General features: G+C 46.6%; 1 protein-coding gene across 3 annotated transcripts in view; it reads right to left on the reverse strand.

Annotated features, from left to right (window-relative positions):
- Med27 (mediator complex subunit 27) overlaps positions 1-22,790 on the reverse strand; it is a 214,507-nt gene that overhangs the window by 42,671 nt on the left and 149,046 nt on the right. For all 3 annotated transcript variants that reach the window (XM_085835065.1, XM_021149801.2, XM_029473615.2), the window contains exon 4: positions 11,946-12,039. In XM_085835065.1, coding sequence (XP_085691191.1) covers positions 11,946-12,039 — 94 coding nt within the window. The remainder of the gene's footprint in view (positions 1-11,945; positions 12,040-22,790) is intronic.

The raw sequence follows: 22,790 nt of genomic DNA on the forward strand, positions 1-22,790 counted from the left end.
GCCATGCAACACCACAGAGACAGTCTCCTGTCTCAGCATGTGCTCTATCCCACACACACAGGGCTGCAGGCATACCAGTCCCGACCAGTGTGAAGCCGACTGCCACCAACAGGACACTATTTAGTTCACAGCTATCACAGCACTCAACCCTGGGCTCAGAGGTTCCCGGGTTGCTTCTCTACTTTCCTCTCCACCCCTCAAGGACTGAACACATAATTTGACTGAAATATCCTTAGCTTTCTTTAATTCCAATCATATTCCTTTTGGTTAAAAACAAAAGCAAAGAAGATAAACTGCCTTCTAGTCAGAAGCTCCAGAGTTACGCTGCCTGACGCGCTTCTGTCCCCTGCACTTCCCAGTCTCCTCTCACCTGCCTCCTAAACAGACGACTTCATTTCAGGGCTATCCTCCATGGGTGTTGATGGATGTTTCCTCTTCTCCTTACAAAGAGGGCCCGTACTGAATAAAGCGCCTGCTTTTCTCTTTAAATAATGGCCCACCCTGGAAGTCACTTCGCATAGGTCACAGGTCTTCCATCTTTCAAAGATGAGAACAGAAGCTGTGTGGCTCCATTATGTGGCTGCTTCTTGATCTCCTCAGTCGCCCTCCTTGGAGGGCACAGGTTACCCTAAGACTGCACTCATAAACAACCCCATAACCAACAGCTGCACACACCCACTTTCATACTGTTGGAAGGAGTCTTCAGGGTCACCTCCTTGTACAAGCCTTGCTGGTCAAAGGCAAATGCAAACACCGTTTCACGGACACGGCAAACACTGAAGGTCTTCTTCTAGGTGTCCCACACTGCTCTCAGCATTGACAAGAAGCTGTTCCTTTGCCTCCCCAGCAGAGTGTAGGCATGGCTTTCTCAGTCCTGCCAACCTGGAGAGAGGAGACAGCTCTCAATGCAGTTTTAACCCACATCTCTGAGGATGAGGATGGACCTAGCGAGGTACTGTGTGTACTTCAATATGTTAAGGCTTTCCCCGTTAAGTCCCATTTCAATATTTTCCGCTTTGTTTTTAAAATTAGCAAAAGGATTTCAAAGATGTATCTCTGCATCTAGGATGCTTGTTGCGTACATTCCCCAGCCTACCAGCTGTCTTGGTTTGGTAGGATTTTTTTTTTTTTTTTTGACTCTCTGAAAGTGTTCTCCTTTCTGTGGCTGTGGCCCCATTGGTTACAGATCACCTGTACCATCTGCTCCATTTCCACATTAGCTATGGTGTGTTTTTGTCTTCTGGTCTGGCTGTCCACCACAAGTCGAGGCCATTATTTTGACCTCTATAAACTTCTAGGTGTGCTTTAAGAACACTCCCCACGTTGCTCCCCTTGTCAGTTGTTCCTATTCTTTTATGCATACTTCCTTTTCCCTATGAGCTTTAGTGGCACCTCTGAAAGCCTGTCAGTATTATTGATATGACTAATATAGTTGTTCTCAATTTGATACCAGTTAGATATAGCACATGTTTAGTGTTCCTGGGTATTCCCTCCCAGTTTCTACTTCTTTTCTCTCCTTTATTCCTGTGTGTGGATGCTTTGAGACATCATCATAGACAGCTCAGACTGACCTGGAACTTGTAGTCCCCTGCCTTATCCTGAAAGTAGGATGCACTCACTATGCCAACTTTCATTCTGTTGATGCTGGTGATGGGACCCACGGCCTTACTCACACTAGGCAAATGCTCTACCACTAAGCTATACCCCAGCCCTTTGTTTTCTTATTAAGTCTATAGTTTTCATGCTTATTTTTGTACCTCTATATGCTAACGCCTTCAGACCCCATTTTCTTATACATCACTTTAGCGTCTTGCTTCTCAGTATATAACAATATCCTTGATTCTCACTGACTGCAAACACAAAAATCAATACACTTACTTCATCTGTGCCTTTCTGGACTCCTCACACACAGTGCTTACGGATTCTCTCCCCACCGTCATGGCTACCTTCCTGTACCCTGCTCAGCTTGCCCTAGGGCTGCGTAGCCCACTTTTTCTGGCTGGGGAAGCTCCAGGGAGGTTCACAGGGGCAAAACCCTGGCGTGCTCAAATGACCTCTCTCTGGCCTCAGGACTTTAAAGGACGCATGTGTCCTTGACTCTTCTTTGAAAATTGCTGCCTTGCTTGTATTTTTTTAATTTTACATGCATAAATTCTTATTTGCACATATGAATGTATACCACAAGCATACTGGTGCCTACGGAGGTCAGAAGAGGGCACTGGAAGTGGAACTGGAGTTAGGTGTGGTTTTAAGCTGCTCAAGATAGGTTCCAAGAACTAACTCAAGACCTCTATAAGAGCAGCAAACATTCTTAGCTGATGAGTCATTCCTTGATGGTTTTAAAAAATATTTATTTTTATTATTTTGGATTAGGTGCATGTGTGTCTGCATGAGTACATGCATTATGTGTAATGTATATGTGAGCACTCTTGAGTGTGTGAGGGTGTATATGTGTGTGTGTGCACTTGCCCATGAGAGTGTGTATGTGTGCATGGACAGGTGGGGCAGATATCAGGAATGTCAATGAGCGTTCTTAATTGCTGAGCTACTTCTCCAGCTCTATTTGCAGCTTTGAGCAGTGGAATGACAAACACTTATAAAATCAGAATATGGGGGGGGGGTGTTTAAGTTCTTCGAATGCTTGCTTGGAAGTCCTGGGGTGCTGTTTTATCTCGGAAGCACGATGATTCCTGAGCGTTAGACTAGACTTGCTGGTTCCTAGGTAACTATGCAGAGTTCCCAGTGGCTCCCTTTAGTGCTTAGATTCAGGCCTTGGCTTTACTTTCTGGGTTTACCTAGTTTTACACATTGGTTCCATCCCATTATGCTCTCCCCAGAACTCCGACATACGCACGTGTGATGGTTCGCACATGGTCTCCTAGCCTGTGCTCCATTCCTATAGTTTCTTCAACTGTACGTTGGTCACCTCTTGTTATTCTCTCAGCGGTCTGCTTCCCTGGTGCTTATTATTAGATTTTACAGGAATATGTTTTTATTTGTACCTCGAGTTCAGACTTAGAATTTCCATGATAATGCTCTCATTTTCCTAAGTATAACCAGCGTCCAGTTCTTCTGACTTTATAACTAAAGTGTCTGGAGTGTGGAATTCTAGTCTTTTGCTCTGTGGGATCTGGGATCTGTTTTCTTACAGGCCGGGGGAGGTTTATCTCATCAGATTTTAGTATGAAAACTACAAACATCAAAAAAGTTGAAAAAGTTGCAGCGTAGACACCCTGTACCTATGCTCCAGGCGCACACCAGTAGGCTTTCTCTCACCCACCCACCCACCCACCCATTTGCCCAGGACCTGCTGTTCCAACTTGTGCCTTTAATGCAGCTAGAAATAGCATATGCCAGTACTCACTCTCCCTAGACCCTTGAGCAGCACAGCTAAATAGAACTCAATGGTCATTAAAAAACATTTGGGTAAAACCTGTCCATGACTGAAATGTGCACAGTTCTGTAAAACTGGACAAGTGCAGAATTCAGAATATTCTTCATTGTGAAGTGTGTCTCATCCTTCCCCGCCAATGCCCTGCCTCTTTCCTCCAACCAGTAAAATGCTCTAGGACTTTCTCTAGGTGTAGTATAGTATGCTCCAGTGGGGGACAGTTTTCACTCTGTAGAGGTGACAGCGACAGCACAAGCAGCTCTCTGCAATCTTGTGTTTCTTCTTACTAAAAAAGGGCACTGTGTGTGGGCTTTCAGCTGTAGTTACGGTATGGTTTTGTGACTTCATGTGTTCGTGGTTTCTATACTGTGCATATGAAGAAACTTAGGCGTGCATAGTCACCTGTAACATTTCGGATAGACCGCATAAGAGTAAAGGAGGAGAGTGTTTAAGAGCAAAATGATTGTGATTTTGCTTGCCCTATTCTATCTCCCCATCTCTCCTTCCCTTTCGGTGGCCAGTGAGGCATGTTGAAGCAAATCTCATACAGCGTGACATCTCTGATGTACATATTTTAGCATCCACTTCTAAAAGCTGTAACAGAGATGAGGCTCTGACCATGCCTAGTAAAGCACTAACATCTGTCAGAAGTCTGTGTATGTGTCTAAGAGAGAATTCAGGCAAGGTTTGCCCTCCCCTTGCCCAGTGCAGTTCAGTCCCCTGGGCACCCTTTCTCTGCTCATCCCCTGGTTGCACAATTAACTGGCTGAAGAAACAGATAATCATCTGGTGGGGGGAGTCCCAAATTCTTGTGTTTTTATTTTGCATCAAGGGTTTTAGTAGCTGGATAAATTTCTAATCATGAGTGGCATTAAAACAAGTATTTTAGAGTATTGTTTTTGAGATTGATCTGATATATTGTCTTAGACTTTTTTTTTTAATTTTTATTTTATTTTTGTGATCTTCCCATGTTCTGCAGGCTGATCTCAAACTCCAGGGCTAAAGTGATTCTCTGGTTGCAGCCTCCAGAGCAGTGTGCACACCACCACTCCACTGCTCTGGTGTTTGCAATACTCCAAGACATTTCTACTCAAAGCAGTAGCTCTCAGGTCTCAGGACCTCTTTCTACTGAGAATGGCTGAGGATCTCTAGGAGCTGCTGCATCTAAGGGACGGAGCTATTGGTACTTAATGCAATAGGAATGAGAATGGAGCCATGCCTTAAGGATGGGGACTCACCGGCTCAAGAGCTTAGCATACAGTGTCCCCCCAGCATTAGGGAGCTTGAACAACTCCACTGTGGATGGGAGAATCAGTGAAAGAGGAATGGAGAGGGAGGCCTCCCATATGCCTTAAAGCAATTTGATCTCTTGGCGCCCTGGGAAGGGTCTCTCCAGCTTCTTGCCCTCAGATCACAATTTGGGAATTGCTACCTTAGAAGAATGGAGTTTTGGAAACAAGCATCTTTAGGGACAGATTTGATAACAAACAAACAAACAAACAAACAGTTTTTGTGTGTGTCAAAAGTGGAGAAGGAGGATTGGGGATATGGCATACTGTGTAAAGTGCTTGCTGTGCAATCATAAAGACCTGAGTTCAGATCCACCCTAGATCTAGGGGAGGTAGAGACCACTGGACTCTGAGGGCTTCCTGGCCAGGAAGTCTTACTGAAAGGGTGAGCTCCATAGTCACTGAGAGAACTTGTTTCAAAAAAGAAGATGCAAGTTGGTAGTGGTAATGTGTATATTTATTCCCAGCACTTGGAAGGCAGAGACAGACAGATTTCTGTGAGTTTGAGGCCAGCCTGGGCTATACAGTGAGTTGTAGGCCAGCCAGGGTTGCATAGTGAGACCGTCTCAAAAAAAGTATAGAAATAATAGATAGATACTTAATGTCACCTCTGGTCTCTACAAGTGCACACATGCACACTTCCTACACATCTGAAATACACAGAGGCACAAGCGTGAAGAAGTACAAAGCCCATGTTTTCTTACCAGGCTTGTAAAATGGGATGTTAGTGACAAAAGCACTGACAAAGAACTCCCATAGCATCAGTGCAGTAACAAAGGCACTAGAACTCAGGTTCTGCTCGCTCCGGCAAACACTGCTGGTGCAGCACAGAATTATGGCATGGGTGGATGTCAGGAGTGTCTGATAGACAGTTAAAATGAAGGCCTAAGCCTTTAGAGGGCTGGGAGAAGTCCAGAATCCAGAGTAGCTGGTGGGTATAAATGAGTGCAACTGTCTGGAAGGTGAGCATCTATGTGCCTGAGCCAGGCTTCAACCACTGACTTGGTTTGCTGGGCTGCTCTGGCTCACTGCAGGAGATCGCGCACAGCAGAACCTCTAGCCTCCATCCACTCAGATGCCCACATCAAAGTGCCTTAAAAAAACCTCTAGGGATCGCCACATACCTCTTAGGAGGCAACAATCAAGTCAAGAACCATCATCACAACATCATATAGTAACATTATAAAGTCTGAGCAGGTTGTCCTCACACTCTCTCTCTCTCTCTCTCTCTCACACACACACACACACACACACAACCACAATTAAAGAGGTCATGAATTTGAAAGAGAACAAGGGGTGGGGGATATATTGAAGAGTTTGGAGGAAGGAAGGGAAAGCAGAAATGATGTAATTATAATCTTAGAAAATCATTTAAAACGAAACAAATCACCAAAGGAACCAGGGCTACCCTAAGCCAAGCAAGGTCACGGTGAGACCTAGAGCAAGGCCAAGGCAGAGGCAACACCAGGCAGCAGGAGGAGGAGGTGACCTTTAGCCATCAGGACCAAAACCAAGGGCCAGTAATGCTCTGAGCAGAGCTGTTTATAAGAATCTGTAAACAAAATAACAGAACATTTCCTATCGGAATAATGAGTACCCCAACAATTTGAATAAAATGTACTGAACAAAACAATGGGCAAAACATTAGTGAAAAATTAGTATGAGTAAGATATTAGTTCTTAAAAACAACATAATATCTTGTAAATATACTGAATTAAAAATGGAGATAAAAATTATACTTAGCAATCTAAATAAAGCCCCTCCCCACAGGAGTGACGTGCAAAAGGAGGGGAGGCGGTGTCCTGTGTGGGAGGGTGGGGGCTCATAGGGCTGCGCAGAGTGGATACTATACTTGCAGTTAGCTGAGGCAGGTTCTATGTTGCTAAAGATTTAAAACACTAAAAATTCACGTATGCATGTGTGTCTGTATATGTGTACCTGCATGGAGATGCCCGTGGAGACCAGAAGATGGCATTAGAACCCCTAGAGCTGGAGCTATAGATGGTTGTGAGCCCCCCAATGTGGGAGGCATTGAACTATTACCCATTTGAAAACCAGTGAGCACTGACCACTGATCCATCTCTTCAGCCCCTCAATGTTGTTAAATAAATATGAAAGGGTCATACCTAGATCAGCAGGGGCATGTGTCACTCCAAGATTAGGATAAAACCAACTCACAAAATCTCACAACCTTCTGAGCCCTAGCGCAGCCTGGGAGGCTAAGCCTGACTTGGGGTGGTTTTGTGTCTTCCTGTACTCTAGCGGAGCCTGACGAGTCTTTCTCTTTCCCTGGTTTACTTCTCTTGGACCCTGCTTCACTACACTCCCTGAAGGTTTTGGTTCCTAGCACACTGCTCACCCCCCACAACACCTCTCCTCTTTCCTATATTCCCAACCGACTTCTGCTCCTTAACCCTGTCATTCTAACATAGATAAGGCCACTGTGGCTGCTCTCTGGTCCCACTCTCTAGACTGCACTGACAAACCTGGCAGCGTGGGAACTCCAGCACCGAGGTCTATGCCCTTCTTGCCTGGTGCTGTAGAGAGAATTCACTGAACGGTAGGATGGGCTTCTTCTTCAGCAAAGCTCACGGTCACTTTGACACCAGGGCAGGGACATGCCAAAAGGCTGGGCTTCCAGGGAACTCTACTTGGTGTCTGATTAGTTCCCTGTGTTTGTATCCCAAGTGATCCCAGGAAAGCTTCTCTTGGACTCACTTGCAGACGCACAATTGCTGGGTGCAGGGCAGTGGTTCTCAATGTGTCTATGGGCGGGTTGTCATCTTCCCAGGAGTTAACCTGCTCTTGGGGAACAGGGCATGGAGTAGCGTGTCCAACAGCTTAAGGAAGGAGGTATCATTGAGGCAGGAGGGCTAAGGTGTAGCTCTGGAGAGATGAGTACACAAACTTGAGGTTTTGGTAAACCAAATTAACATCTAAATTAACATTACAAACTACCAGGGTAATTTCAAACATTACAGCGCAAGCTCCATTTTCTTATTTTCTTATACCTAGTTGATCAGTCAAAAACTGGAGATGATACTGTTTTAAGCGATGCGAGAAGCCAGCAGCTTGTTCCAGTCTGACTCAGTTAAGCTCTTACAATATTTTGACTGTTGGAGGAAAATTAATAATGGGATGTTAGGTGGTAGATTAGCTGAGACTAAATATCAACACAGCTAGGTTTATTTCTGGATGACTGAGATCATCCTTCCGAGAACAGCAGCAGCCCTCATTATATCACGAGCTACCAACTCACACAGCAGCAGGACCACTCCCAGCAAGCAAAGCGTGCGTGCTGCACACAAGAGGCACAGTAGCTACAGTTTGGTGTACAGGCCACAGGTGATGACCTAAGGCTTATGAAGACACCAAAGGAGACTGGCTGGCTGGTTTCAGTTCAGTCCCCTTCAAGGAGTCAGGGTGGAGGTAGAGTGGTAGAGCTCTACTCTGCCAGTAGACCAAGCATATCAGTGAGGCCGACCACAATTCTGTCCTTTCTGTATTTACTAGGCACCTACTTGCCTCTAGCTCATCACAGCTTGCATGCCTATGCTACCCTAGTGGTAAAGAAGGTCCTAGTGTGTCCTTCCAGGTCAAATGTCCTAGGTGGATGGTGATGGTTCCTGCCTCTGAGGGGCTTGAAGCCCTGATGCTTACAAACCAACAGAGTTGCTTTGGCTTTGGATGAGTCAAACAGACCCCAACTGCTTAAGATCAAAGCACCAGAGGGTGTCAACTTGCCCTGTTCCCTCTGTGCCTTCTACACAGTGGAGAGGCTGTCAACTAAGGCTGTGGGATCTCCAGTTGTAGACTGCCTAGAGAGTAAGAACACCAAAATGGGTTCACCCAGACCATGCCTGTGTCAGTGACTCTGCAGATTCCCATGCAGATGTAAAAGCAAGAACCTTCTCTCTACTCACACAGCAGAAACTGGAGACTTATGAGGCTTTAACTGGGGTTTAAGACTCTGTGCATGCATTCATGCATGCATGCGCATGTGATATAAAATGCAAAGCTGGAAAGAATCCCAGCATATCTCAGTAACAGAAATAGCATGTGAAGAGTCATGAGATGGACTGTACTGGACAACAGTATACATGGCAGAAACAATGCATATAGCATGGTACTATTTTTATACAGCTCACAACTCCATGACAGTTAGGGACACATGCACACAGAGCACACTGGTGTACAAGGGAGAAGGACGGTTGTCCTCAGGAAGGTGACCTCAGGTGGCAAAGCTATGGGGAACAACACAGGCTGGCTCTGTCCTGCTTCTCAGCTAAGTGGTGAGCTTTATAATTTACATATATGTTATACCGATCATTGTAGCTATCCAATTACATTAAAAAAAAAAAGTCACCAGCACAGTGCCCGGTAGTCTAAAGATGTGTTTATGCCATCAGAATGAGTTGTCTGTCCTCAGATGACGTACCCTGGGGGCTTGCTGACAGGATGGGGAGGGAGTCCTAGTCAGATGAACACAGCTGGGGCTGCTGGGAGGACAGCTGAGTGCTGCACAGCCAGTCAGTCCTCCCTGCAGCTCATTTATCAAGTGTAGGGTTGCTTTCTCAGCCCCTTAGGGAATTACTTCTTCTCTTCTTCTCACACTGTGTAGGGCATCCAAGTCCTGACTGTCCACCCCAACAAAGAGAGGGGAGCAACTTCAGGTGAGGCTACCAGGAAGCTCCTTTCAGGGTGATGAGGGTGGGAGGCTGGATGACAAACCCCAGAGTACCAGAAAGATGCTGTTGCATCTCATGTCTGGAGCTTCATGGAGCCTGGTGTTTGTTCCACTGGGTAGGTCAGCTGGATCTCTACTATGTGAGCACCCTGCATCAGGAAACAGCTTTGTTTGCTTATGTGAACTGGACAGACTCTGTTGCTCGATTTGGGATGAAATGTCACTTCACTTACAAAGCATGGGTGAAGTGCAGGCTCTGGCAAGGGAGGGAGACTGCTGGCCTGTCCTATTCCAAGTCCCCCAACTGCCCCTTCTTACCAATCCCGCTTGCTGCCCAACTTTTGAGAGCCATCTCCAGGAAGTCTTTCTCTTCTTGCCTATGTCTCCTGTGGTGATGAACTACATATCTTCAAGTGTGTCAGGGAATGGGTGACTAGCAAAGTTAGTGAGGAGGCGGCAGGGGCTGGTCCTGACTCCCTCACCCTCAAGGTGACAGTCACCTCCCACCTCCATCCAGAAGATGGGGTATGGATAGCACATCGTCTTAGAACATTGCAAACTACGGCAAATGCCATTGCTTACAAGGAGAAGCCAAATAAAGCAAGTATGGCCAAAGTACAGTCACTCACCTGCCATGAGATTCTGACTGAGTCACCCACCTCCACTATAAACAAGTGCCACTGACTGCAGTTCTGTGTCACTGAAGATAGGTGACACAAGCCAGCCAGAGGCACATATACCTGAACAGCCCTTGTTAGTTAAGCATGATCTGTGTAACACGGAGTCTTCCCCTTGCATGGAGCCCCATCCTCTCTTATCGGCCTATCAGAACAGAAGCTCTGTGAGTCGGTGGCTGAGGCTGACAGGCCCAAGTTGCCTGTTTTGTCAGGTGGTAGAACTCAAGCGTTCTGCCTGCCTGCCTCTAATCCTGCTCATCCCACTCAATGCCAAATTCTTATCCTCTTCATGAAGTGGAAGCTCAATGACCTGGAAATAATGTGACCAAACCTATTTCACTGAGGATGCTTTGTTGTTATCTTTATTAACTCTTTGGTCCCTGTCAAATCTGCCAACAGGATCTGTGCACTGCTGTGAGGTCTAAGGGGACCTTACATGCATGATGAGCATGCTTGAGGGAAGCAGGGAATACCTTTTATATAAAGAAAACTGCTTTATTTTTCTATCAAAGGAATACTGTATTATATCATTTTTTTTTATATTTTAGTCCAAGATGAGAAAACTGCTCAAATGGACTTCAGAAATCTATCTACATCTATATATCAAATACACACATACATGAAATATTGCAAACTTAGAAAGTTCACATCCTTTCCACTCACAAGTCAAAAGAAACATGCATAAACAATCAGCGTTTCCAAGATGGGAGGGGCTGGGTGAAGAACGGCTTACCTGGGTGATGGTGACCCATAAGGAGAATGCCATAGCAGTAGGAGTTCCCAGGGGATCTAAGGCAGCAACACTACATGCAGAGCCTTGCCTTCCTGATATCCACCAAAGCCCATCCCCTTGCACATACTGCCATGAAACGTGTGTCCCAAGAGGTGCGCCTCAGGTGCCGACCACCACACGGATACCAGAAACCTTCTCATGGACACCACAACACATCTCTAGGCCACTGGACTCCAAGCAAACTGCCTTTGGTCAATTTAAACATCAGTGGACTGTGAGGCCAGAACGCTTGGTGCAAACCCAACAGAAAGAACAGAATCAGAAGTCAGTGGTAGCAAAAAGCCAGAGGCTTTCTTCTAACATGTGAGGGTGGTAAATGACTTTCATGGACCACAAAGTCCCGAGGCCACAGTGTGTCCGTTTTCTTTACCAGGAGACCAGCTGAGAATCACCTAGTATAATCTCTTAGAGAAAATATAAAATTTACCCAATGCTGCTGGGGAGGCTGTCATGTGGTCAGACTCGAGGTCAAGCAGCTTATAGTACCTCTCTCTAACTCTTACCTGGGACTGCAATGTGCTCAAAAGCACATAGACACAGACTGTAGTGTCTATGCTAGAGCAATGGCTCTATCCTGTGGGTCTCCATCCCATCAAAAACAGATATTTACCTTACAATTTAAAACAGTAGCAAAACTACGGTTATGAAGTAGCAACAAAAGTAATTTTATGATTTAATGGTTATGTTGGTGTGGGTAGACAGTGAACTGGCAGGGTGTCCTATGTAGGGAGCAGAGCCAGCTCTGTGTGTGCAGTGGGCTGGCATGCTCCCAGTGAGCCTCAGAATGATAAACCATATAGGTTGGTATGTGGGGACCAGAGGTGGAAGCCAGCTGTCGCCCCCCACCTTCTCTTTTTTCAGACAAGGTTTGTCACCCATTCAGCTGGGCCACCATGCCAGCATGCTTCAGGGCCCTCCTGCCTCCATTGGCCAGCACTGGGCTTACAGTGCATGTTACCACACACAGCTTTGGGCTGTGCACATGAGCCTAGGGATTCAACCTGGGGCACTTTACTGACTGCGCCATTTCCTCTGCTTGCAAAGGGAGCTGAATTTGAAGACAGGTTTTTCCTCCACACGTCCCCACAAACAGGCAAGCAGGTCTTACCAGAAGCATTGCTGAAGTCCCATTGGGTCTCGATAAGTGAATGGACATCTCTGGAAACATCCTGTCAATGCGGCTGATCACGTCATCGACATACCTGGTTGTGGAAGAAGTACACAAGTATGAACTGGAGTTCTGTCGGAGGCTGGAAGACTACTTCATACTTAATAACCAACTTTTAGTTGGTGTGATACCTTTTGAAGAAGACAAGATCACAAGGTCCCTCATGAAAACATCTCCTTTTTCCTCCCATGACCCTTTGGCAGAGGGGCTCTGTTTTACGTGATTATACTTATACTGTAAATAAAGTGCCTGAATGCACCCTAACTTTCCATTGGGCTATGTATGTCTCTTCTTCAGGACTCCACAGTAAGCACTGTAGGCAAACCGTCGGCCTGTGCTTTGGCTGTGCCTTCTCTAGTCAAACCCATCTGGATAGTGGAGCTTTCCGTTTTTATGGATTTCTGTTTGGCTTTTATTTGCTCAGCCTCTCTGTCCCTATTCCCATTTTATTCTTAAATTCCTGACTCTAAAACTTTTCTTAGCATAGTCAAATACATCAGGTGAGCTAGCAGCTCCATTTTCATCCCTCCCCTGACCGTGGAGTCTGCATCTCCCGGGGGCTTAATACTTACTGAGACCACTGGCATTAAGCGTGAGGCATGGTGTTGGGTACTTATTAAGGACTCACAGATGCCATGCATGCTGACGGGTGGTCCCAAGAGCCCTCCTGCCCTGCAGTGGAGGCTCACTGGGAACATGCCAGTCCACAGCACACACAGAGCTGGCTTTGCTCACTACATAGGACACCCTGCCAGTTCACTGTCTACCCACACCAACACAAAAGGTGTGTCTAACTCAGCAGCCAAGACCCCCAAAAAGCTATTAATGGGTAGTAAACTTAATCATAAACTCTCTACATCAGGGACATGTTAAGGTATAGTTTCTGGGGGAACACAGAGATGGGCTCCTTGATCACATGATATGAAATTCCAGTTGGAAACCTGAGGCTCATGAGAGGGAGTGCAGAAGAAGGCTATCTGGTAAAAAGTGCATACCCGCATGCCTGCCAAGGAAGTCAGAAGGCGGTTCTCAGGACTGTCCTGTTGGGAGGGCAGGAGAGGCTGCAGAAGGCCTGATAACAAACAAGGGCAGTGGGCAGGTGGGCATGAAAAGAGGTGGTGCTGGCTGGGGTGCTCCTGGGGAAGGTGGTGTCAGGGATTCTGGTGGACTTGTAAGTAGCCCACAGATTCCACGGGGTCACAGCAGCAGCCAGCTTCCCTTCTCAAGAGGACTTCGACCACCATGTGAGTCTTGCTATTAAGAGCTTAAGTTGCTCCAAGCATTTCTTTAAGGCCCCACCCTACTAAGAAGTAACAGCTTCAGAAGTGTCATTCCTAGGTGACTGAGAAACAGTCAGGGGATCTTTGGTGATTCCCTGACTCACAGCCTCATGGCATCTAAGCATAACTTAATTGCAGAGGTGACTGGAAGAGAGGGAGGCGCCAGCATGGTACTGTCTACTGAACCAACAGAAGTTGCATGACAAAACCATGCCAACTCAGGGGCTGGCGATGCTCACCTTCAGATACTTCCCCAATCTATATGTGTGCTTTCAACCCATTTCTTCAGACTCAGCAGAAGCAAACAGCTTCTGTCCAGTGTGAATGGAGGTCACTGCTAAGTATATGCTAATGTGAGGGGCAGGCAGTGTCTTGTGCATAGACTTTAATCAATAGCCATCATAGCTCTGGAAGGGAGCTGGATGAATATGCACAAGTTCAGCACAAAGACCATCATAACCTGATGTCTTATATCCTTCACCTTGAAACCTTCAGCATACCACCTGGAGAATCAGGCTCCTTAGCAGGCTGGAAGACCCGAACAGTGGGGTTATGTGGTGATCCTGGGCCACATACAAACCTGGAGGCAACCTCACGCTACTTTCCTAGAATTCCAAGCCAGCCACCTGGTCCAGACTTTGTTCATTGCATCCAGAGTTGCAGTGGGCATCCCTGGTCATTTTTGGACTCTATTATAAATAGGGACTTTTACTTGGAAGGGAGGGTTGTGGCAGAGGAAAGATAGTTCCTAGGAAAGGTATCTGCCGCAGGCACAGCACAGTTAAGAGGCCCAGGGTGGGTGGGTTTTCAGTGGCTTCCTCCCTGCCCACCCCCCTGCCTGTGATCTTAGATAAGGCTCAGCAAGCTCATTTGAAGATTCCATGGAGCAGAAATGAATTTTAAGGAGGTTGCTTTTCTTCTCAGGCCTAACATAAAGGAGATACAGACTCCTTTGTTACAGGTGACATTATGCATTTGCCAAAAAGAGACCAAAGAAAGTCAGCTGCACCTTTAGCTGAGGAAAACAGCGTCGAGATTTTAGATGCAGAAATCAAAACATTTCATTTTTAAATAGACCCAGCCTTAGAGATACAAATGAGCCACTAGTAACTTGACAGAAACCAGGGAGGCTTGCCACACCAGATTAAAAGTCTGGAGACAAAAATGGCTTTCTTTCTGTGGAGAGTGGGGGCTGGTGTGTGTGGGGTGGTCTTTGGCAATGCTTCTAGAATGCTGCCTCCCAAGACAGCGGGTGCTGCTCGTGTCTGTACTGTGCTCGCAGAGTACGCCAGCACCACGCTTACAGAGCCGGGCTAAGGACAGGTAGGAACGGCTTGCTCTCCTCCCACACTACCACCATATGTCACACTCCACTGGTGGCAGAATCAAATTACTTTAATTTTTACCTTTAGAGTGGAGGCAAACAAGCAGCACACCGCAGCGGTGACGAGTTTACACTTGAGCAGACGCGGCCTGTGCGGCCCGCACGGAAAGACATTAATTTGGAGCCAAATTGAGCAGTGAGTCACAATTTGCACATATCTGTCAACCTGTTAACAGGGTAATAACTTGGAAGGATTGCTGTTCCTATTTACATTACAGGAGCCTTTCAAACATGGAGAGGATGCTGGGTTTCCTTTACTCCAACACAGCTCCAAGGCCTAAGAACTAGCCTGCAAACACAAACTTCTAGAAACCACAGGTTCAGATCAAGGTGTGAGTATTCTCAGGCAGAAAGTTAACATTTAAGTTTGTTTCTCTGCCCCATCCTTAATGAAGACCAGGCACTCAGTGGTTTAGGAGATGAGCGTGTGCTGAGAAAAGCAGGAACTCTTCTCTCCCCAGGTTTCCAATGGCTTCCTAGGATGGGACTGCAGACTCACTCACTGCTCAGTGACTCTGTGGCAGCAGAAACCACCCTCCCTACCTGCACTCCTAGACATAACACACACCTGGGCCCTAAGCCTTTCTTTTTCTTTCTTTCTTTCTTTCTTTCTTTCTTTCTTTCTTTCTTTCTTTCTTTCTTTCTTTTTTTCTTCCTTCCTTCCTTCCTTCCTTCCTTCCTTCCTTCCTTCCTTCCTTTCTTCCTTCCCTTCCTTTCTTTTCTTCTTTCTTTCTTTCTTTCTTTCTTAAAAAGATTTATTTATTATTATACATAAGTACACTATAGCTGACTTCAGACACACCAGAAGAGGGCATCAGATCTCATTACAGATGGTTGTGAGCCACCATGTGGTTGCTGAGATTTGAACTCAGGACCTTCAGAAGAGCAGTTAGTGCTCTTAACCATTGAGCCAACTCTCCAGCCCTCTTGTTTCTTTAAATGGCCTTCATAGGAGTACTGAAGACCACTAGCACCCCAGAAATTGCCCTGCCTAGTGACCCACTGACAGCATCTCCAAGAGGTGGTCTGCAGGTAATTTCTGTAGGCTGGCCAGTGTCTCCATGTAGCCACATCATATCAGCTTGGCAGACGCTACTCAGCTACTACTCCCAAAGTTAAACAAAGGCTTTTGTAAATATGGACAGTTGCTGGGTTTTCCTATGCTCTTCACTGACGATTTTTAGTCTCCTTAGGTCCCAGATCCCTAGGAGAAGGTACTGAAAACTATATGACATTTCACATGCAACTTTCTGCACTTTATAGCTCTTAGGAGTCTATTTGTGAACCCTGATTTAAGTATCTTTGTCTAGATCCTTCCAAAATTAAGGTCTCTGGTTTTCTTTGTAGAGTATGCATTCTGCATGCCTGGCTGTATGTACGTATGTAGTATGTATGTATGTAACACTGTACCACATAGTCTTGAAGTAATCACAACTGTAATAGCTGTGTGGATCTTAAAGGCATACTTCTGTAGTGGAGCTGTTAGGTGAGCTTATTACTTAACTGGCAAATTAAAAATGGCACCACTTTTTCCCTGTGAGTGTGCTCTGAAATACACACACACATTATGGGATGGCTATTATCAAGCTAATGATCACGTGCTTTCCCTCACATACCACCTTTTCTGTCAGCAATTTTTAAGACTGTGATAACCTATCATTAACTCTGGCCATTATGCTCTAATAGATCTTTTGAGCTTATTGCTAACAATCGTGCTTTCCAGGTAACATCCCCATTCGCTCTCCTATCCAAGTCCTTGGTAACTACTGTTGTACAGTCTTCCCCTATGGATTAGACTCTTTCAGATTTGACACATGAATGACAGACACCCTGTACTATTTAATCTGTCTGTGACTGGTTTATTTCATTTAACACACGACTTTCATGTTTCTCCATACTGATGGGGTTTCCTTCTTGTCAAAGTCCCAATTGTGCCAACACCATGTTTTCTTTATCTGTTAGTATGTTGATGGGCACATGTAATGATCCCAGCTCTTGACTACTGTGACTAAACTGCAGGACCATGGAGTGCAGATGCTTCCTCTTGCTGCCTGTAAGCAGACGGAGAGGTGGGACGACTGCTGAGTCTCTTGGTGCTTCTGCTTTAGCCTTCTGAGGACCTTCCCTGCTACTCCCTGACACTGCACTCACATCTGGTCCCATCAGTGTGAGCATCCCTTCCTCCCACGCCCTCTCAGCACTCAGCTCTTGTAACAACTCCTCTCTCCACACCAGGCTCATGTACCTATTCACAGGACCTTAGAGGTGATCTGACTAGAGGTGCCAGCTTTGCAGGGCAAAGCCACACAACCCATGCCTTCTAGGGGCCTTTGCTTGTCTAGGTAAAGCATCCTCTGTTTTCAGAACCACTCCTGAGACAGGGCTCAGAAAGGACTCAAGTCTCAAGTCCTCAGAGGCCAAGGCGAGCCTCCAACGCAGCTGCCGCTCGCTCCCTTCCAGCCTCAGCTGCCACCCCCTTCCTTACACTGAGCAATCTTCCCGAAGCTCTCTGCCCAGCCAGGCCCACCACAGAGCCCTGGTGATTCTTTCTTAGGCTACCTTCCCTGGCCCTGTCCTGTTCACACCTCTCCATCAGTACATCCTACCTCACACAGCACTTTCAAATTCTGTCACCTCTGCACATTTGTAACTACACAATTTGTGAGTGATTATTTCTTTAAAGCCCTACTTCCCTGCAGGATTCTGGAGGGTCATGTGACTGCTCTCTTCCTTGTACTACCCAGCGCCTTGCCACAGTGCCTGGTGCTCCTTGAATACTCATTGAATGGGTAGACAGTACATTAGAGATTGCCACATGGACCCAGGCTAGGCCATTATGCAATGAGATGCACAGTTCTCTGCAGCGGATGAAGAGGCAAGGTGTGGCAGAGGTCACTACATTAACCACGGAAAGGCATGCACAATGGCAGCCAGAGCTCATTGAAAATACACCTCAAAGAAAGCAACATAGAGCCTTTCAAGTCTTGAGGCTTAATGTCTGTCCATAGAACCCCTGCATCTGTTCTTGTAGAAGCTTAATGCCTTTTAGAAGCAAAAGCCTTCTAAAGAAGCACACTGTACTGGCACACTGGTTTTAAAATGCCATTTTTAATGAACTAATTAATTCTGCAAAACAGTAGTACAAAGATGTGCACTATCAAATGGAGACAACACCACCGAAATGATAACAAAAGGGAATGGGGAAGACGTTTCTAAACATAACACTTCTGCAAAATATTCATTTTCTCCTCTACGCAGTAAGATATATTGCAAATGATTTGTTATTAAAGACTTAAAATATTATACTGGACAGATGGCTTAGCTCTCAAAGCCTGACCCCTCCTCAAAAGAGGGGGGGAACCACCCACAAACACAACAAACCTGGCCCCAAGCCAATGATCTCATGCTAGTGTGATGCTTAGCTGCTCCAGCCGGATTTAAATAGCATTTACCCCACACAGTGTGTAAGATTCATGCTGTTCATTTTCTCCGCCCATACACACCCTCAGAGTTAGGGATGCATGTACTAATAAACTAATTTTCCAGAGAGGATAAAGCCAGGAGTGACTATGAAGAGACATCTGCAAGATCTGGAAGTGAGTGAGGACTTCTCCCCACACCTGTCCATACCCATGAGCTTGAGTGGCCTCTGACAGTGGGCTGAGCAGATGGGGGCTTGTCTAATGACTCCACAGGAGTGAGGCTGGCTGAAACAACAACCAACCATTGATGCTGAAGGAGGGGCCTAGAGATGCAGGCCAAACTTGCTTGCATCCACATTTGTAAAATGTCGGTACTAAGGCTACTAATGCAAGATATCTGGTTGCTCTCTCAAGAAATGAAAGGCAGTTGCTAAACTGTGTGCTGGAAGGCAGGGATGGATGTGCTGAGGACAGAAACAGGAGCACCTGCTCAAGTCACTCCATCTCTCGACATGCCCTTCCCATCCCAACATGAGAGCCACTAGCTGACCCCTCCTAAGGAGGATGCTCGCATACTTAAACATCTCCTTGTGAAACTCCACATCTACATAAGAGGGTTGGCAAGTTGGGGAAGAGTGGCTTCCTGGGAAGGAGAGTGGCCAGGGGTGGGTAACCTTGCCCCCTACTTTGTAGCTCATGTATGTGTGCACACGATCGCTTTATACACTCATCAGGTGAACACCCAGGGGAGCAAAGTACTCAGTCCTCCAATTTCAAAAGCTGACCAGCGTAGAGACCAAACACACAACGAGGCCAGGCAAGCCTGGCTGCTGTCTGTCCAGCAGCTTCTCAGGTTCCCGGACATCTCACGAATTACACCCATCAAATGCTACCAGGAAAGGGGACTTTTTACACACACCATATTGGTTAGTTTTATGTCAACTTGACACACCCTAGAGTCATCTGGGGAGAGTAACCTCAACTGAGCAAACGTCTATTTCAGCCTGGCCTGTTGTAGTTCTGTACCTTATTTTTCTTTTTAATTAATGATAGGTGAAGGAGGGTCCAGCCACTAGAGATGGTGCCACCCCTAGGCAGGTGGCCCTAAGTTGCATAAGAAAGCAGGGCGAGCCAGGTCAGGAATGGGACAGTAAGCAGTGTCCCCGCACAGCTTCTGCTTCAGCTCTTGCTCTGGCTTCCCTCAGAGATGGAGTCTGACCTGAGAGTTATGATGAAATAAACCCTTTCCTCCCTGAGCTGCTTTTTAATCTCAGAAATAGAAACCCTAACTTAGACACACACCTCTTGGAGTGATTCAGAAAGGGAAAGAACTCTGTAAAGCTGCCCTATCTCTGCACTAATATACTTAGAAGAGGCCTACACTTGTCAAGTTCACAGGAGTGTTGCTACAGAGTGACCAGGCTTCGAAGGAAATGGACAGCTGAGCTGGCTCTCCCAAGAGCCAGAGAGCTGCATTCTTTGATCTTTTGCTCACCCTTGCCCAGCTCTGGGAAGGGAGCAGAGCAGGGCAAAACTCCTGCTTTACAAGGAAGGAAAAGGCAGCTCCAGCGGCTTGCCCAGGGTCAGAGTCCATGAGCAGAGAGTTCTTAAAGACTAGAGTGTGTCCCTTGGGTCTGTGAGGACCCAGTGGTTGTACGTGAAGTGAGGACATTTTCAGACGCACAGTAATAGCATGCCACCACTTGACAGTTCTGCCCTTTCTGTTCCTCCAGTGGATGTCCTCTAGTGCTGAGTGAGTACAGGGACTTGATAGTCACCATGGCAGGAAATTGGCTTAACAGTGACTTCACTACCTTCTCTGTGAACCCTTCAAATGCTTACGAGAGGAAGGCGGAAGTCCATTCCACAACAAAACCACCCAGGCTCAACTTCTCCAAACAGGAATTTTAACACTAGCTACCTTGTCACCTGTCACTCATGTCCTCAGGATCTTGTTAAAGGGCTTGAGGTGATGAATGGACACAAGAGAGGAGAGGCCATTTCCAATTCTAGCAGTGTCCCTTCCCATCCCCATCCCTGCTGAAGATCGGCCACATGTGCACACTAGCCTGCTCGGTCAGTCTGCTGCCTGCATATACAGTAAGATTTCATTTCTGTGTGGTACTTTATGTCCTGAGAATGCAGAGGTGGTGTTTGCCGTGATCACCATCCTTGTACACACACTTGGTTCTGTTGGAACAAAACCTTAAGCACACATGTACTGGTTGTCTTAATGGGTCAGCACACTCTAGGAAACTACAAACCACTCCAGGGCAAGTGTGTTTTTGTATGACAGCTGTCATGTTATATTTTGACTCATCAGATAAGTCCTTGAGGAGAGTTTGAGGCTCCCATCTCCAGCTCCTGCGATGTCTCTACACAAAATATGCTCAAGAAACACTTGCTTTCATTTAAACTGGGAAGATTTAATCAGACTGGATCAAAAAAAAAAAAAAGCATCACCTAATAGCAAGTGCATAACAGTGAGGCTGTCCCTTCCTGACAGTAGTGACATGGGGCAAATGGGTTAGGAGGAGGCAGAACTGGGGTGAAGATGGACAGGCAGAACTCAGTGTCTTAGGGTTTTCATTACTGCAAAGAGATACCACAACCAAGAAAACTCTTGTAAGGACATTTAACTGGGGCTGGCTTACAGTTCAGAGGTTCAGTCCATTATTATCATGGCAGGAACATGGCAGCATCTAGGTAGGTACAACACTAGAGGAGCTGAGAGTTCTGTTTCCTGATGGGACTGCAGACAGGAAAGACTGTCTTGCAACAGCAGGAGCAGGTTCTTAAAGCCCACAACCACTGTGACATACTTCCTCCAACAAGGCGACACCTCCTAGTGCCACTACTAGTGCCACTCCCTGGGCCAAGCATATTCAAACCACCACACTCAGTGAATTCCCAACTGTTCCTCCTAAGCCAACTCCCCACAAGTCTGTAGAGTGGAACCTTCTCAGAGGTCCCCACTGAAAATCACTCACCCTTCCCAGCACGTATCAACTCCAGCTGCTCCTGCTGCCAGAGCAGTCTCTCAGCAGACACTGACAAACAGCAATGTTAGGAGTCAAAGGCACCAGGTGTTCAGTCTTCCTCTGCCCTTAACTCAGTCCTCTCTGGCCTTGGTTTCAGATCTCACAAGTAAGAACATCACCTACTTCCTTCCAGTTGTGAGGGATGAATACAGAGCTAAATATCAGTTGCTCACTTTATACAAAATTGTTTTCCTCCCTGGCAAAAGCGAGACAGCCCGGAGACCCGAGAACAGCCTGAGAACAGGGGAATCTTCCAGGCTTCTGTTCTTTCTCACACCTCATTCCATTCCTATTAGAAGGGAGGATTCCTCCTAGCATGGTGCTTGGGAGAGAGGGCAGGCAGCTCACTTACGCAAGAGCCTGAAGTGGGTTGGTGCAAGGTGTGCTAGAGTAAGCAGACCAGACTCTGGGTCAGATCTGTGCTGGGTATCTTCACTGACCCCTCTGTACTGTGCTGGGCTTGGGAAGCTGGCCCACACCAAGAGGACGCCAACTAGACTTTTGGTTCTATGGTCAACAGCAAGTGCTGGCTGGGGAGCACTGGGCTGGCTAAAAGGCTATAGAGCTGCACTTCTCATTGTCTGGTAAATCCCACCATCCAGTAGAGTCACAGCGACATGGCAAGGTCACATGGACCGGGTGGCTTTGTCCCCACAGCAGAAAGGTGGCAGTAGCCGGTTCCTGCTCACCTTTGTGACAATCCCCAACCGCACATCCTCTTCAGCTTACACATAAAGCATTAGGTGGAAGTCTCCTCTGGAGGCTGGACCCTGATAGGTGATGTCATGTGTACTATACCCATAGGCTTCTCTGCTCTTTACCTTCTGTCTGTGTTTGGCCAAATGAGGTATCCTGGTTGTTGTTGTTGTCATTATTATTATTATTGCTTTTGTGTGTGTGTGTGTGTGTGTGTGTGGTCATCTGGGAACAGATCTCAACTGAGAAAATGCTTCAATCAGATTGGCTTGTAGGCAAAACTGGAGAGTGTTTTCTCTATTAATGGCTGATATGGAGGGCCAGCGCACTGAGTAAGCCAAGGGGAGCAAGCCAGTAAGCGTTGCTCCTCCATGACCTCTGCTTCAGCTCCTGCCTTGAGTACCTGCCCTGATTTTCCTCAGTGATGGAGTGTGACCTGAGAGTTGTAAGCTGAAATAGACTGTGCTCTCTTTAACTTGCTTTTGGTCATAGGTAAAGCTCACTAGGACAGGAAGCCTGGAGAGGACGTGTGGGTATGGGAGGGAAAGAGCAGTCAGGTGTATCCTACCTACCTGTGAAATCACCAGCAACCAGCGACACTGGGCTGGCCATTCAAACTGCCAGAAGCCTTCTCCACACAGTGTTCTAGCAGTTGCCCTGGCTTTTAGTATTCTCCCCTCCCAGGAGGAAGGTCAGCAAAGCCTCTGCCCATTGAACAGAGCACAAGGAGCTGCTCAGGCCCTGGGGTCAACAGGCACCTGCTGCACAAAACTTCCTTAGCCACTCAGTCTCCTTCCAGAACAGTGAAAAGTTCTCACGTCAAACACAGAACACCAAAGCAACACCAAAATTCCATGTGCTGGGTATGAAATGAGGTGACCTAGATATTGAAGTTAACTGAAGGTAACAGCAATGTGCATGATCTTTACTAATAACGAAGTGAAACTTTATATATTCTGTTC

This window comes from Mus caroli, unplaced genomic scaffold, assembly GCF_978045245.1.
Source record: "Mus caroli unplaced genomic scaffold, Mus_caroli_1 scaffold_2, whole genome shotgun sequence".
In the NCBI taxonomy this organism is placed as follows: domain Eukaryota; kingdom Metazoa; phylum Chordata; class Mammalia; order Rodentia; family Muridae; genus Mus; species Mus caroli.